We start from the raw sequence: 17,747 nt of genomic DNA on the forward strand, positions 1-17,747 counted from the left end.
CTACGTGACTTGACCTAAAGACCCAAAGAGTATGACTTCCTGCAGTCACGAAAGCTTGAAATCAAGATTTATATTGTTGATTGTGCTTGCACACCACTGTCAACGCAGCAGCGCCACATAATTTGCTAAACAGTCTATAGTTTGTTTGCAAGCATTTTCAATTGCATGTCACTTCACTGGCAGCCTTTCGACAGTCGAACACAAACATACAATGAAATACTGGTAAATACGATACTTCAGTGGCGTGGGATGCTACAACCTTTGCACGAAACTTCACTTTGTACCCAGCAGCACGTCGCGTACCTTTTCGTGAGGATGTAGCAAACAAAGTCTTCCAAGAAAGACCATCGACCAAGGCAATCCAGCATCAACATCTTTCAGCAGACATTAGGCTATTGGCAAGTATTTTAGTTTTTGACATGTGAAGTTCAATCTGGCTGGCTATTAGCAAGCTCAAAAAGCTTTTTCTTGGCAGTTACGCTTTACGTGAGCCCTCGGCTACAAAGACTCCAAGTGCACCGTACTTAAATAATTCGTGCATGATAAAATGTGCATTTCAAGGCAAATGCTGTAAAAAAACAATCCTGTATATTTACAGAATTTTCATAATGTGCATGACAGTTACATTGCATTCCAGCGTGGCTTTCACTCTTGCGAGTAAAGGCATTGTGGATGGATAGAAAAATGGAAGTGAAAGGATTAAAGGGACTAAGGGAGAAAAAAATACACCACGAAAGACTAAGCTAAATCTTGTTGATATTAAAACGAGAGTATTCCGATATCACAATTTTGTTTGAATATTATCCATTTTAAAAAAATAATGAACAAGTGCTTAAGAGAGAAGCACCACAGATTAAAACACATATATTGAGCCACTGATGGGTTTTTCTACATATTTTACAGGTTAATAAAAACCAGCCTGACTGGTGAATTCCCACAAAACAGATTCATTCTGAAAATCCATTAACCCTGTTCGAAGGATCAAATGAGAAGCCAATGGGATAAACGGATTGGTTTCTGTAACAGCAAAGATATACCGAGATTTAATTCAGAGAAGCATTGGGGTTCACATCCAAATGTGTTAGAGAAAACATTTTCATGGATCGTCTGAATTTCAGTAATAACCTCAGACTTAACCTTCAAAAGGGGGCACCGAGTAGGCACGCAATTCCCTTAAGGTATGATTAGCATGAGTGCTGGCCGTTGCATCTGCCCCAGTGTCCCTTAGCACTGCTGAATCAGCCAAAGCAGCCCAGCTGTTTCCAATCCAAGCAAAGAGCAAACGACACGCACATCAGTAATTTGAAGACCTACCATTCCGACATCCATCCCTATCCCACTTGTCCAGTGAATGAGACTTAACACCACTGCATAGGCCAATAGCTGTCCAGAACCTACACGAGGACAGGGGTTATTGATGCGCTTTATGTATGCTGTAACTGCCCCCATACACAGTGATGTATACAAATCCCAGCGGGCATTTTCTTTCTTTCAGCCAAGCAGTTTAGTCTGCCACCTGGATTTTGTTAAACAATTCATATTAGCCAACACGCAAAAAAAAGATAATTAAATTTACCAGGCTTGCTTGATAGGCAATGCTATCACACACACACAACAGAACACCATGATGAACCCAGTTGATAATTGTACTGCACAGCCTTGCATCTAAAATGATTGACTAATTGTTAATATTTTGTGGTAAAATTATATTTATTATTTTGTAAAGCAGGGAGAACGTCAAATAATTCCTGACCCATAACAATGAATGTCCACATGCCTCTGTAGTGTCGCCTGTTAGTCAGTCGTAATCCCATATTAATCAGCATTCAGTTTGAAGGATGGAAATAATGACGTTAAACATCACATTTCTGATGCCACACTTTGGATTACAGCCAGCTAATTCCACCAGTGAATTGAATTTAAATTGCACCCCATACAACATGTCATTGGCAGCTTAACAAATAAAACGCCTTTTGTTACAAGAATAAAATGTATATCAGTGCTACGTCAAATAAAAGCACGTGATTAGATATTGTTTTTTAACCTGCAGTATCGCACACACAGGAACATCTACACTACATGCAATACACCATCGACAGAGGTATTTATTACAACGGTTTCTAATTCCCCTACAACTCTATATTTACAGTACCATGCTCGTTTCAGAAAGGCACATCACACGCTACAGTATTTTGTTAATTGGGTATAAAAATGAATGCATAAGTCAATAGACTTATGTATTCATGTATTATGTATTCATAAAAAATAATGTGCCAGCTTCTCAGTAATTAACATACAATTTACATACAATGTCACAGTTAAATCTAACATATAGGCTTTTGCAACTAATATGACATCTTTATTTATTCGGCTGTGTCAGGTAGAGGAGGCAGTACACACATGCGATTGAACCCAAAATATAAATGTTAGTCTTCTTGGTTCTTTCGGTAAAGTCACGTAGAATGGAAATAAAATAATACAAATAAAACATAATAAAATAAAATTCTCACGTTTCGGCCACAACACAAGTAGCCTTCTTCAGGTGAAGAAACAGGACTGTCCAGAAGACAGTGCTTGAGTGAACACTGCCAAGCAAGTGCAGCGTCTTTTAAGCTTAAGAGTCGTGGCACCCTCTTCAGAAAGGTGAGAGACTCGAAGAGTCTCTCACCTTTCCGCGACTCAAAGCTTAAAAGACGCTGCACTTGCTTGGCAGTGTTCACTCAAGCGCTGTCTTCTGGACAGTCCTGTTTCTTCACCTGAAGAAGGCTACTTGTGTTGTGGCCGAAACGTCGTGAGATTTTTATTTCATTGTTTTATTTTTATTATTTTATTTCCATTCTACGTGACTTTACCGAAAGAACCAAAAAGATGAATCCCTGCAGTCACGAAAGCTTTAAATCGAAAAATAAATGTTAGTGTTAAGTCAACGACTACATGCTTCTGCAAAGCCACATGGAAGCCATTTGCAGGATTTTTAGTGCCGTCAGTGATACTTATACACTTTTACAGAGGATACTGGCCATAAGGTCAAAATGAAAATATACACCCCCTTACAATCAATCTAATGCTATCGCGCTTAATAGAAATCGTCAGCATGTGCTGTTAGTGAAAAAATTGTGGGTTTCGTTCACCAACACAAAACATGAAATGGGTGTGAAGTGTAAGATGGATGAGGGTGGGCCTGGTGTAGGAATCCGCTAAAATTAATATGTGGCCTTAACATAAACCCAAAGTAGTAAATATGGCTTGTGGCTTGCTTCCAAAGATAGGCCTCTGCCAAGAGATTAAACGAGAGTGTCCACCAATATCTGTGTATGCTTGGCCACATTAGGCTGATGGCTGGGTTACAAATTACACTGTCGACTGGCCACCTGGTCACTACTCACCAACAGCCTGCCTAACCCAGCCACCCCCCCCCAGTGCCGACAGCACGTAAAGGGTGCTGTCGGCAAATGGCCTGTGATTTCCAAATAGGTTAAGGAGGGCGATTCAAAAAAACAACAATCAGCAGTGTTTAAAGCCATTCAAACACGCCAATGATTTACCACAATGCGATTGCTGTGCTTAATGGGGGAAACGATGCATTTTCATTTTAAAAGCAACCACCTCAAACCTGTCTTGACCTTAAATAGCAACGATGGCAGAGTAATACAGCATTGTTTTTATTTAGGAACAAGTTGTGCAAATGTTATGAGAATAATGTCAGGTAAAACATACTTGAAATAGCACTGCAAAGATGGAAGAATGTTTTTATATGCAGTAAAAATATAACAATGCATCAATTAAAATGTATTCATACGCTCAAGAGACACACGTGGAAATGTGAGTATGATAATTGAATGCTTTAGTCGTGTACATCGTACGTAATTGATTCACATAAACCTGGAGTCACGGGAAGTGTTAAAATCCCCACAAGATTAAATAAACGGTTGCTGTATGGGACTTCGGCTATTGAATCCTGACAACTTATTAATTTCTGAGTGGGTTCAAATCAATTAGACGCTTATTTTGCAGACATCGAATAATAATTGTCATGGAAATGGTGAATTAGGTGATGTTTTACCTCCATAGAGGTTGGAACTTCACGTCTTTATCAGCCACCACCACAGGAAGACGTTACCTGCTGTGAAAATCTCAACCTACGTGGGCAGCAATGCTGACAATAGAAAAGTACAATTCTGACAGTATTTGACAGAAGAATATTTATAGCAGTTTGCCTATTATTTTCTCCATTCTGTACATATGCGTATATCAAGTTCAACTTGGTACAAGTATATATTTTCAAGCCACTTTCAGAAGCTCCCTGTCAGAACAAATAAGACTGCAACTTGCAAAGTTGGGCATAAGTAGTGACACACTACAAACTTAACTTACGATACGGCATAATTACAACCCCTTTTGGATTCATATCTAAATAATGATAACCACATCTCAGGATGCTCTGCTCTGTAGAATTGGTGGGAATATTTACGTTATCGAAAAAGCAGCGAGTCACAGGTAGAGTTAAAAAGAAAGATCGAACATGGGGCAGGGTCACGTTCAAGGGAAACAACAAAATATATATAACGTGACTTTACCGAAATAACTAAGAATATGAATTACTGCAGTCACGAAAGCTTTAGATCAAAATGGGGCAGGGTGTCAACAGCAGTGGGGGGGGGGGAGGCAGTTCCAGACGATGCGCTGGAGACCGTAAGCCATCGAGTTTAGAAGTATCCATATGCAGCAGTGACACATAAAAAAGGTTTTTGGCTTAGATCGCGTTATTTATAAATTTGTCGCAACCCTCCGCCACCCGACACGGCCAATCAGTAAAAAAATGTGTCACGTTGACAAATGGCGAATAGTTCACTACTTGAGCCCACCGGTGTGTTGAAGAGTGGATCCACATTTACAATTTGAGTACGACGTTTCGCTGGAAATTACTGTACATCCAGCATCTTTGGGGGATTTACCAAAATAGTGAAGCCATCCACCTGCTTCGGGTCTTAAATAGTGCAGGATGACGTCATCATTGTTGAACCCCATCAGGATTCAAGATCAGAGGTGGAGGTGTATACAATTATGTAATAGATCAGTAATCAGCCACTTAGCATGTGACGCACCTGTAAGGAATTGAAATGTGTTGTGTTTTACTTTATAATACGCTTCCAGCCTGCGCTGAGTCTATAGCTATCACAGCGATTAAAATTATTTGAATTCTTCTCAATTTCAATTGATTCTCTAACTAATCTTGGCCAGTCATAATTAGTTCTGCATAACACTTCAACGTCATCAAAATCAATTGAATGTCCTTGTTGGCAGGCATGCTCTGCCACTGCTGACAGTTGTGTTTGGGACAATTTAATGTTCCTTTGGTGTTCTTTTAGTCTTACGCTAATGTTACGTCCCGTCTGTCCAATATAGCATTTACCGCATAAGCAATTGATCCGATATACAACTTCTGTTGACAACTTCGGTAATTAATCTTTAGTCCAAGACACTAGTTTTTTTTATTGTGTACTGTACCAAATCTCACTTCAATGTTTTACTTTTGCAAAACACGGGTTAATTTGTCAGTAACTCCTGAGATATATGGTATTTAATTGTTTTGATAATCTGATGACTTTCCGCAGTATTGTTGTTCGATCTTGATTTGACATTCAATGCTCTGTTAATTTGAGCATTGTAGCCATTTAGTCTTAGTGCTTCTTTAACATGTTTAATCTCTTTCCTTAAACTTTCACCATCTGACACTGTCTTTGCCTGATGTATGAGCGTCTTTATGAGAGTGTATTTCTGTGCTGAGTGATGATGCGAATCTGCATTCAGATAGGCATCAGTGTGTGTTCCCTTTCGGTAGACGCTCTCTGTGTGTTAGTTTACCATTTAGGCCGTGTCCGAGCAAAATATCCAGGAAGAGGAGTGTGTTGTTCACCTCCATTGCCATGGTGAACTGGATGGCTGGGTTTTGTGCATTGAGATGATTAAAAAATGTGTGTATCTTTACCATGTGGTCAGACAACCAAAGTGTCATCGACATATCTAAACAAAAAATATGGTTTTAATGTACTTGAGGCATGTGCTTTTGTTTCAAAGTTTTCCATGTACAGATTTGCTATAGCAGATGAAGGAGAGCCCATTGCTGCTCCTTCCTTTTGTTTAAAGAAGTCACCTCTCCACAAGAAATAAGTGTTATTTAGACAATGGTCAGCTAGTTTTGGAATATCTTCTGGTAAACCTGTCTTCTTTACCAGTGTATCAAGTAATTTAAGTGACTCGTTAACTGGAACCTTAGTGAACAGAGAAATTACATAAAAACTTACCAGAATATCATTAGGGTTAAGTTTAATATCTTTAATCACATTCACAAGATATTCTGAATTTCTTATAAATTAAGATGTCCCTTCGATGTAGGGCTTATTTGTTTAGTTACATATTTTGCTAATTTCTATGTGGCAGAGCCCATTGTACTTACTATGGGTCGGAATGGGATTCTGATTTTATGATTTTTTGGTAGCCCATACAGTTTAGGTGGTTTTGAGGCCCGTGGCTTAATTTGGTATTGCTCAGTCTTGGGGATTAATGAATATGCAAAGATTGCACAAGTCTTGCATTCTAAAGTATTGGTTGGATCTAATTTTATTATGATATAGGTATCTTTCTCCAGCAGTGGCAGAGCACAGAGCATGCTTGCCAACAAGGACATTCAATTGATTTTGATGACATTGAAGTGTTATGCAGAACTAATTATTACTGGCCAAGATTATATTCTTAGTTTTTTCGGTAAAGTCACGTTGAAGAGAAACAACAAAATAACAAAATATATATAAAACAATAAAAAATTCTCACGACGTTTCGACCATAACTCAAACGGTCATCACCTGATGATGACCGTTTGAGTTATGGTCGAAACGTCGTGAGAATTTGAGTTATGGTCGAAACGTCGTGAGAATTTTTTATTGTTTTATATATATTTTGTTATTTTGTTGTTTCTCTTCAACGTGACTTTACCGAAAAAACTAAGAATATGAATTACTGCAGTCACGAAAGCTTTAAATCAAAATTTGGCCAAGATTAGTTAGAGAATCAATTGAAATTGAGAATTCAAATAATTTCAACCGCTGTGATAGCTATAGACAGCCTGGAAGCGTATTAATAAATAATACAAAATACATATTACATTTCCTTATCGAGGAATCACATACTAATGAACTGATTACTAATCTATAATATAATTACAATACCCCCCCACCTCCGCCTCTGATCTCGAAACCTGATGGGGTTCAACGATGACGTCATCCTGTACTATTTAAGACCGGATATAGGGTGGATGACTTCACTATTTTGGTAAATCCCCCAAAGATGCTGGATGTAATTTCCAGCGAAACGTCGCACTCAAATTGTAAATGTTGTGGATCCACTCTTCAACACACCGGTGAGCTAAAATCGTGAACTATTTGTCTTTTGTAAACGTGACACATGTTTGACTGATTGGCCGTGTCAGAGGTGGTGGAGGGTTGGAACACATTTATAAATTACGCGATCTAACCCAAAAAACCTTTATTATTAATATTACTGGTCTTGAGAGCCTACGTGTTAAAAGGAGCGATACAGTCAGTTGAATATGTGCTTGACGCCCGTCAAATGGAAAGTTACTCGTGTTACTTGCCCTCAGACTTTGTTCATGGGAGAGAACCCTCGTGTTGCTCAACTTGGCCTGGAAGCCACTGGCAAGAGTGCGTTTGAGAGGGCAGTTGCGATTGTTGCGGCTGCCTTAATGGCCCAGTAGCGACCGAAACTTTATGTAAAAAAATACGTTTAGCATTCCCTCCTTGTAAGCGCGAAGCTCACCACAGGGCAGAGGGGGCATGGCAGTGTTAAACTGCTTTGACGGTAACGCTCACAAGGCAAAGCACACCTCAGATGCTAAGCAGCAAGCAAGCAACCCGTGACAAGAATGAGGCTTAAAAGCAAACCACATACCCCCAAGCAAGTCTTGGATTAAAGTGTTTTGAAATATTGATAATTGTTCATTAATACTTATTAAAATGAGAACTTCATTGCAGTTTGAAATTACAGCAATGTCGGCTTTTTTGTATTTGAAATGTTAATAATTGTGAAGAGGAAAAAAAACTAAATTTATAAACTGAACATCAATAAAAAAAGTTCACACTAGTGAACAAGTTTAGGATGACAAGTATGTGAACTCTGCAACCAGGAAAAAATGCAACGGGCTACTATTTCAGATGTATAATTCGAGCCTTGCCATTATTATTGGGAGGCCAATTTTAAATTAATGAGAAGCATTGCAGGAGTTCTTCTTATAGTGTCGCTCTTTACAGCCTAAAACAGCAATCAAAAATAAAAAGGTATAGATGGTGGGACAGTACACTGAGTTAAAGCTTAATTTATAACATGTAATAGTTTGCCGAAGAATTTCGGGTCTGTAAAATATGGTTTACAGAATTCAAATTATCGTATTAATTTTATAGTATTAAAACACGTGGTTATTGTGGTCATAATTTTGATAAGCTTTAAAGGTGTTTTGCATTACATTGAGAATCTACAACGTATTTACAATCAATGGCAAAGTTAGACAGGACATGTCTAATTTCCAAAATAGCAAACTTGTAAAAAAGGTAAATACCGTTGCTCCTTTTCTGTACCCTTTAATCTCAGTACATTGCAATACAGCAATCAGCTGTCAGACATTCACAAATGTGTGTCCCCTTATGATATTTGGTCAATTATGTTCGTTGAGACTTGCTACATTATGTATTGCTGACTTGCAAAACTAAAGGTGGGAAAAATGCTTCAGCGTCATAACCTTTTGTCAACAGCAATTTATGTACTGCAACGCACTCGACGTTTAAAAATACTGCAGCCACAAAGGTGCGCCAATGAATCTATATAGGAACCACATCATACATTTTTACGAATATCAATTAAAGCATCTGATTGCATTTCAAGATGCTGTGCAAAAACGTGAAGCATGTCTTCCAGCAAAAGGTTGACTATGTACACATATAAAAAACACACACACCAAAGACCAGACAGGCAGACCATGCATGTAACAGAATATAAAATTATGCAGTTAAAATCATTTTGGGTGAATTCATGACTGATATTTTTGTTCAAAACACATTCAAACAGGGGAGGACACTGACATGGCTTATATTGTAAAGCAGTCTGGAAATAAACTTCGGTCAGTCGAGAGTTCAGCAAACATCTGGTTGTCAACCTCTGCCTAGCCATCCCTTAGAGACCAGTAGGTTATGCATAAGACATGCGTGATTCATTATGAGAGCATGGAGGCAGCAGCAATACGAGGCGACTCATTAGCAGGAGCGATGAGTGCACGTGGATGCACTTGTTTTCAACGATGATTTTTATTACCTTCTTACCGTTACACATTTGTACTTTTAACAGCAAGTTAGGGAAATAAAGCCACAGACAGCCCTTAAAAAAATCACCAGAACATTCAAGAATATATATGCGCTACGAATGACGCCATGCATTTCACGGTAAACTATTTAGCCCACGTTGTAAGAGAAGAGTTATGGGGCAGCTAAGCGGCACAGTGCTTCGCCACGTCCGGTCCTCAAGCTCATCAGCTTGCTCAACAGCATTTCATCAGCAAGGTCTCGAGCTGTATTAGCGCAATAGTGACAAGACGGGAGTCTCTCCCTGCTACTGTTCACATGGCGATATTTATGAATCCAATAACCAGGAACCCCCACGTGTTGCATACGTTTAAACGGATGGGTGGCATGAGCTATACACATTTTTACGTATATTGTATGAATGAACAAACAATGGAATTCCAATATTTTGTTTCTAATAAAGGAACTTATTTAGTGCAATATACAGTGGGTGCTTAAATACAATTACAATAGATTTAAATAAAATTTAGTTTGCAATGCAGTGATATATTGGAGCACATCAAGCAATCGTTATTAGTAAAATATAGAGACAAACCAATCCTGACAAGCAAATGAGCCTGTAAAGTGGCAGAATAAATCCAAATATAATTAGATTATTAATAGGCATGTGCGATCTGCCAATACTGATTTAGAAAATACGTAGGAAACTAACTTTGACCGCATGTGACTGGGAGCAGATTAGCACCTCATTATACCACAGATACAAGACTACATTTCAGGAAAGACAAATGTGCAAGAAACGGACAGGACATTAATGCACGTGTTTATGTACTTGTGTATTGTAGTTCTCTGATGTGTTTTTGGGTTGGACCACATGTTGTTTGGCACGATTTCTGATGTTTCAGTCTACATGTTGGGAGCTTCTTCAGGAACGGAATTCAGTTTGTGGAGAAGCTCATTATCAGAGAATGCAAAACAGTCAAGTTTGGCTTGGAAAAATCACCCACTGAGGGTCCATCTGTGTGAGAATGCATGCGCCATATAGCACAAATGTTCATAAAAACTCTGCCTGCTGGACCTAGGGCTGAAACAAAAGGGGCAATAAAAGATTACATGTTAATTTCCTTTTATTCACTTATATATAATCGTAACTAAAATACTGCAATTAAATTAAACAAGTATGTTTTTTTTCTAATCACTATTCTACATGTCTTAATAATGTGACTGTTCATTGCTTGCGCAGTGGTAATGTAAGAAAAAAAATTGTTTGAAACAATGCCGGTGAATTTTGTTGAAGGTTATTGCTTATCTATTTATTTACATGTAATAAGTATAGCATATAAAATCTTCCAAAAACATTTTGGTAGCAACAGGCTTAAATAAAATGAGTCGGCAAGGTCTTGTCAATAAAAAGTGAGGCTTCAGCAAGAGGAAAGCGTTTAATGGTGCAGAAGAGTGTATTGCCATCACAGCTGTTTGACAAGAGCTGTAATGAAAACAAAAACATCCGAAGAGAAAATAAGTCCGTAGATCTGTCAAAACATGTTGCCATGCATCAAGCCCAGTCAATAGCACACTCTGAAGCCTGTACAGACAGTCCTCGATTTACGAATGCCAGACTTACGAACACCTACAGTGAGGGAAAAAAGTATTTGATCCCCTGCTGATTTTGTACGTTTGCCCACTGACGAAGAAATGATCAGTCTATAATTTTAATGGTAGGTTTATTTGAAGAGTGAGAGACAGAATAACAAGAAAATCCAGAAAAACGCATGTCAAAAATGTTATAAATTGATTTGCATTTTAATGAGGGAAATAAGTATTTGACCCCTCTGCAAAACATGACCTAGTACTTGGTGGCAAAACCCTTGTTGGCAATCACAGAGGTCAGACGTTTCTTGTAGTTGGCCACCAGGTTTGCACACATCTCAGGAGGGATTTTGTCCCACTGCTCTTTGCAGATCTTCTCCAAGTCATTAAGGTTTCGAGGCTGACGTTTGGCAACTCGAACCTTCAGCTCCCTCCACAGATTTTCTATGGGATTAAGATCTGGAGACTAGCTAGGCCACTCCAGGACTTTAATGTGCTTCTTCTTGAGCCACTCCTTTGTTGCCTTGGCCGTGTGTTGGGTCAATGTCATGCTGGAATACCCATCCACGATCCATTTTCAATGCCCTGGCTGAGGGAAGGAGGTTCTCACACAAGATTTGACGGTACATGGCCCCGTCCATCGTCCCTTTGATGCGGTGAAGTTGTCCTGTCCCCTTAGCAGAAAAACACCCCCAAAGCATAATGTTTCCACCTCCATGTTTGACGGTGGGGATGGTGTTCTTGGGGTCATAGGCAGCATTCCTCCTCCTCCAAACACGGCGAGTTGAGTTGATGCCAAAGAGCTCCACTTTGGTCTCATCTGACCACAACACTTTCACCCAGTTGTCCTCTGAATCATTCAGATGGTCATTGGCAAACTTCAGACAGGCATGTATATGTGCTTTCTTGAGCAGGGGGACCTTGCGGGCGCTGCAGGATTTCAGTCCTTCACGGCGTAGTGTGTTACCAATTGTTTTCTTGGTGACTATGGTCCCAGCTGCCTTGAGATCATTGACAAGATCCTCCCGTGTAGTTCTGGGCTGATTCCTCACCGTTCTCATGATCATTGCAACTCCACGAGATGAAATCTTGCATGGAGCCCCAGGCCGAGGGAGATTGACAGTTCTTTTGTGTTTCTTCCATTTGCGAATAGTCGCACCAACTGTTGTCACCTTCTCACCAAGCTGCTTGGCAATGGTCTTGTAGCCCATTCCAGCCTTGTGTAGGTCTACAATCTTGTCCGTGACATCCTTGGAGAGCTCTTTGGTCTTAGCCATGGTGGAGCGTTTGGAATCTGATTGATTGATTGCTTCTGTGGACAGGTGTCTTTTATACAGGTAACAAGCTGAGATTAGGAGCACTCCCTTTAAGAGTGTGTTCCTAATCTCAGCTCGTTACCTGTATAAAAGACACCTGGGAGCCAGAAATCTTTCTGATTGAGAGGGGATCAAATACTTATTTCCCTCATTAAAATGCAAATCAATTTATAACATTTTTGACGTGCGTTTTCTGGATTTTTGTTGTTGTTATTCTGTCTCTCACTGTTCAAATGAACCTACAATTAAAATTATAGACTGATAATTTATTTGTCAGTGGGCAAACGTACAAAATCAGCAGGGGATCAAATACTTTTTTCCCCTCACTGTATACTAACGAACCAGCTTCCATGAAACTTAAAAATCACATTAACTTAGAACACAAACTCGCAATTGCCGACTGAACCGTGGAACTATTTTGTTCAGAGCAAGCCTACGCGAGATCTAATGAGTCAGCCTCACGCTCGGCTGAGAATGTGTGTGTGCGCACGGACGGTAGTATAGTGGTTAGCGCGCTGCGCTACGAAAACAGCAACCTCAGTACCTGTTGTAGTGTGTAAAAATCACCACAAGGGGAGAGAATGGTGGCTGGGCGTGGAGTTGGCTACCTAACCCCCTCGTACCAGCTTTCATCAATGGTACTCGCTTACAGCACTTGCTCCTTACAGCCTATTAAGGCTATACAGGGAGACTCTCTTTGTGTGCACGTATCTTTGTCTCTCGGGATGCGAGCACTAGTGCAACGGTCAGCGCGCTGTGCTACCAACCTGCCTACCAAAGTTCAATTCCCGCTAACGATCAATACCAGTGACGATTAACTGAATGGAACCTGGGCCTCTCCTAGGTCGACTCGGCGTCAAATGAGTGCCTGGTGCAGTGTGTGAACATCGCCACTGGGGAGACAAAGGCGGCCGGGGCGTGGTGCTGGCCACTCACCCCCTAGTGTGTTGTGCCGGCCTTTATAGGCGCTGCTCACTAACAGCACTTTCCCCAACAATCTGTTAAGGCTACACGGGGACATTGTTGTCGTGTGTGTGTCTGTGTGCGCTTTGTGTATGCGCACATGCCCCTTGTGTGTGCAATTGTGGTGACTTATTTCCCCCCTTCCGATCACAAGCTAGCATCAGGACTCAAGGTAAGTGAAAATAAAGCTGTTTTTTTTCTATTTATGTTACTTTATTTTGTTTACTATACAGTCTTTTTTACAGTGTTACATGAAAATGTTAAATATTTCTTCTTAATTATGAGTTTAACAAGGCTTCCCTTTTTGTTGAACCATAACACATTTCATAACACTGACATTTAAATAGTGCATTATTGTGACCGACTTCAAAACGGATCTCAGGAACAAATTAGGTGTGTAACCTGAGGACTGTCCGTGTGCTGCTGTGTGCTTACCTTCACCAAAATCAAGACTCTGCTGATTCACAAGGGCTTTCCATATAGCAGGTGTTGCTACCTACCAGATTGAAAAGTTTGCGTGTGTAAGACCCATCCATCCAGGCAGGAGGATGTGAGATTCGCTTGTGATCTGGCATTGGCATCGAATATTCAATGCTTTCAGGAGTGTTCACTCAAAAAACGAAACGTTATCTTGTTTCAAATAATGGTGAAAGATGCCACTGCAATAGGCAGTGTCCTTCACGTATTTTTGCGTAGTTTTATGATTAAAAGTGGAATGGGATTCCATCTCACTCATCACCCTAAGCCGCAAAACCAAGTAATCCCACCAAATGTTGTACGTTAATGAGACCAGCATGAGTGCACTATAATGCCAGTATAATAGCTATTTTACATGATTATAGCACGTGACTAATGTGAAATATTTATCATTCATGAAAAAAATATTAATTATACTGTGATTAAATAAGTGAAAAATACAATATACAACATCGAACATTTACAGCTCTTACTCGGCTTTAAATATGCATAACTGCATTGTTTGTGTTGACGTTAGGCTGACAAGATGCAATCCATTTTATGCAATGCAGTTGCTTCACGCAATTGCTCAGTGTTATATCTTGGAAATGAACGTGCACACACATGTACAATTTACATATTCCATCAATCAAACTCAGCCCGAGTTTTTATATGTGTTACATATAGCCTATAATTCCTTTGTACAGTTACAAGGGAGTAATTACGTATTATTATGAAAGGGGTTATGTGTACCGAAAGCTGTAATTCCTAGCAACATGGTATTGTCACGCTTTAATTTACCAGCATATTACACGCGTACTGCACAAAACATAGTGAAACAATATAAATCATGTTTACTACTGTAATATGACATAATGTACATGTTGGTGTACGGTGTGCATTATGTATTACACATGATGCATGCAAGGTTTTTTTTGTACCGATTGCTATTACTTCATTGCTTTACATAATTTTGTTCATATTCTTTGGTTCTTTCGGTAAAGTCACGTAGATAGAAAACAACAAAACAAAAACTCATCACGTTTCGATCGCAACACAAGCAGTCGTCATCAGGCGGAGAGATGATGACGATCACTTGTGTTGCGATCTAAACGTCGTGAGTTTTTGTTTTTGTTATTTTATTGTTTTCTATCTACGTGACTTTACCGAATGAACCAAATAATATTAATTCCTGCAGGACAACAGATGCACCGTACACACAAACTCAATAAAAAAGTGTTCGTTTTTTACGTTTACTCGGTCTCTGGAGTTCTCACCCTGGTTAAACAAAATAAACTTGACACGAGAACACAAGGCTAAGTAGTAAACACAACTGTGGTAACAATTCCTGCAAGTGACTTTAACGGTCAAAATTATTGGCATCAATTCCACCAAAACAGTGGTATTGGAACAATGATTTAGACCCATATGAAACCTCGCTCACAGTTGCTGATTTGGGTATATTGAAATTATCAATACAATAATGAATGAAAATGTATTTTAAATATCAGGCATACGCATTCAGATTGTTTTCCAAACACCAAATGTATATTACATTTTAAATGTTCAAATGATATGTATTCTTATTCTTTGGTTCTTTCGGTAAAGTCACGTAGGTAAAGTCACGTATACCTAAAGTCACGTATACCTACGTGACTTTACCGAAAGAACCAAAGAGTATGGATTCCTGCAGTCACAAAAGCTTCAAATCCAGATTGATATGTATTCTTAATCATGTTGTCAATTTTCATAATATGAATTTGCTGTTCTGATGTACTTATTTTAGTCAAAGTCTAAAGATGATCTATCAATTTAAACCCCCCACCCCCAATCACATACAATAATATAAACAATCTAACATTGGATTCACAAAGGGCTTTACATGTACAATCAATATCCATCCCTCTTTGAAATAAATTATTATTTAATTTAATTTCTTTCTACGTGGCGTTACCGAAAGAACCAAGGAGTAATGCCTGTAGTCATGAAAGCTTCGAATCTAGTTTAATATCCATCCCATCATTAATCCACTGCTGGATTAGGTCCTCCCCACAACGTGTAGACATCGGGACACAGCACAGCAACAACAATGGATTTTTGCACATAATTCTCTGCTGCCCACAACATAGCCCTGCAGTCTATAACATCTGTCGTGCATGTCACGAATCCAAGCACAAACCATGCTCAAACATTCCTATTTTCGGGATCTGATGGGATCATTGCACATTCCGATTAATTTGGTCATAGGCAACCATGGATAATGTGCTCAATAAAGCATCGCATTATGCTATCATTATTTAACACATGCATTGCATTATTTAATTGTCTTTGTGTATGACAGACCTTAAATGTAATTGCATAGTCCTGCAAAAACAACAGAACACAAAGTTAGCCGCACAAGACAGCACATGGATTTTTCTGTCTTATTCTGACAGTGGGTTGCAGGACGTACCCACTGAGCATGTGAATTCGCTCCGTGTTGTACTTGAGAGGGGTGAGGTCCTGGCGCAGCACCTGCAATGCCTCCAACAGCTTGCCATCTTCCAGGTACTCCAGGTACTTCTGCTCCAAGAGGAGGAACTTCATGCGCTGCATGGCCATACAAAGCCATAACAAACACACAGCAAAGACGATAATAAACAGTCGTATGTATGTCTGTACACGTGGGGTGCAGTCAGAAAACAGAATGGAAATTTCATTTTCCTACAATTTACAACTAAAAATATGGATTATGCTTGAAGCCACTCATTGAAAGGTTTATTATGGTACAATACAAATACATTTCACACTGCTAACACCAATTTAACCATGGTACAGTTAATGACATATATTGTAATGACAATTAACCAATATGACGAGTGACTGATACACTGCTACAAGGCAGTATAATGTGTGGCCAGAAATGCACGGTGTCCGTGGGTCACACAGCAGTCTTTACTGTATTACCCATTTATTTATTCATAACTCTAATGACTTCACCCTAGTCTACCTTTCCCCTACTCTGTTTCTCTGTCTTCTCTAGGTATCTCTGTCTCAAGGCCCTCACTGTTTTCAAGTTCTTCCATCAACTAACTCCTACCTGTCCTCTGTTGCAGCAACCAAGGCCTTCTATCAAAATTCCCAGTCAACCTCCAATCTATGGGTGGCTGCTCATTCTCTGCTGTGATCCCGACTGTCTGGAACTCATTACCTCTGGCTGTCTAATATGCCGACTTCCTTGCCATTACTGATTTTGGACTCAGGACCAACGCTTTTTTACTCTGCCTATGAGTGGCCCACTACCACTTTTAAGTGCCTTCAATAGCACCTTAAAAACAATCAACTGTAGTTTCCTATTCCTCTTTGTACAATGTCTGGACAAGCGGTAGCATGTAGTCACTCCACAAATTAACATTGCTTGGTGTTGTATTGAAACAAACAACTAGTGAAATAACAATATATTGTGTAGGCAAGAGACAATAACTTTAAGAAAGTTCACTAATAGTGTATCTTGTTTTTTGTGCTGTTTTACAATTCAAACATTGCATGTTTGAAAACTTTAATTAAAATACTGTATCATAAGCATTTATCATTAGGTGTGTAACAATGTCATCAATTAATATTGGTTCTTTAAGCTCACCACACACATAGAATCATGCGTTAGAATGCATATATTTATGGTTACATATGTTGTAACATATATAAATGAATGCATTTTATGAGGATAAAAGTTAACTCGAGCATTTCAATTAATGCATATTAGCCTGCTATGACATATGAATCACAAACATGGCAATTAACAATACAACTGAACTGAATCTGAAAATCGCACAAAGAAGTATGGAGAGACGCATGCTTGGAATTACACCGAGACAAACATCAAAGGAATACATGCATCAGAGAACCCATACGGAGGTTAAAGACAGCATTCAAACTGTTAACGGCATTAAGTTGACGTGGGCAGCACATATCGTCAGAAGGAATCACAGTCAAAACATCATGATTGAGTACAATTGCTCGGTGGATTATTACATTACAGCATCACGAGTGATAGTGGATTGGGGATGACTTCATCCAG

General features: G+C 39.3%; 1 protein-coding gene across 2 annotated transcripts in view; it reads right to left on the reverse strand.

Moving 5' to 3' along the window:
* The window catches only part of WDR26 (WD repeat domain 26), a 58,137-nt gene that overhangs the window by 23,422 nt on the left and 16,968 nt on the right, over positions 1 to 17,747 (reverse strand). For both annotated transcript variants that reach the window (XM_032947905.2, XM_076065058.1), the window contains exon 4: positions 16,143 to 16,279. In XM_032947905.2, coding sequence (XP_032803796.1) covers positions 16,143 to 16,279 — 137 coding nt within the window. The remainder of the gene's footprint in view (positions 1 to 16,142; positions 16,280 to 17,747) is intronic.

The sequence above is a fragment of the Petromyzon marinus genome, chromosome 6, assembly GCF_048934315.1.
Source record: "Petromyzon marinus isolate PM22_M1 ecotype Great Lakes invasive population chromosome 6, UKy_Petmar_22M1.pri1.0, whole genome shotgun sequence".
Classification (NCBI taxonomy): domain Eukaryota; kingdom Metazoa; phylum Chordata; class Hyperoartia; order Petromyzontiformes; family Petromyzontidae; genus Petromyzon; species Petromyzon marinus.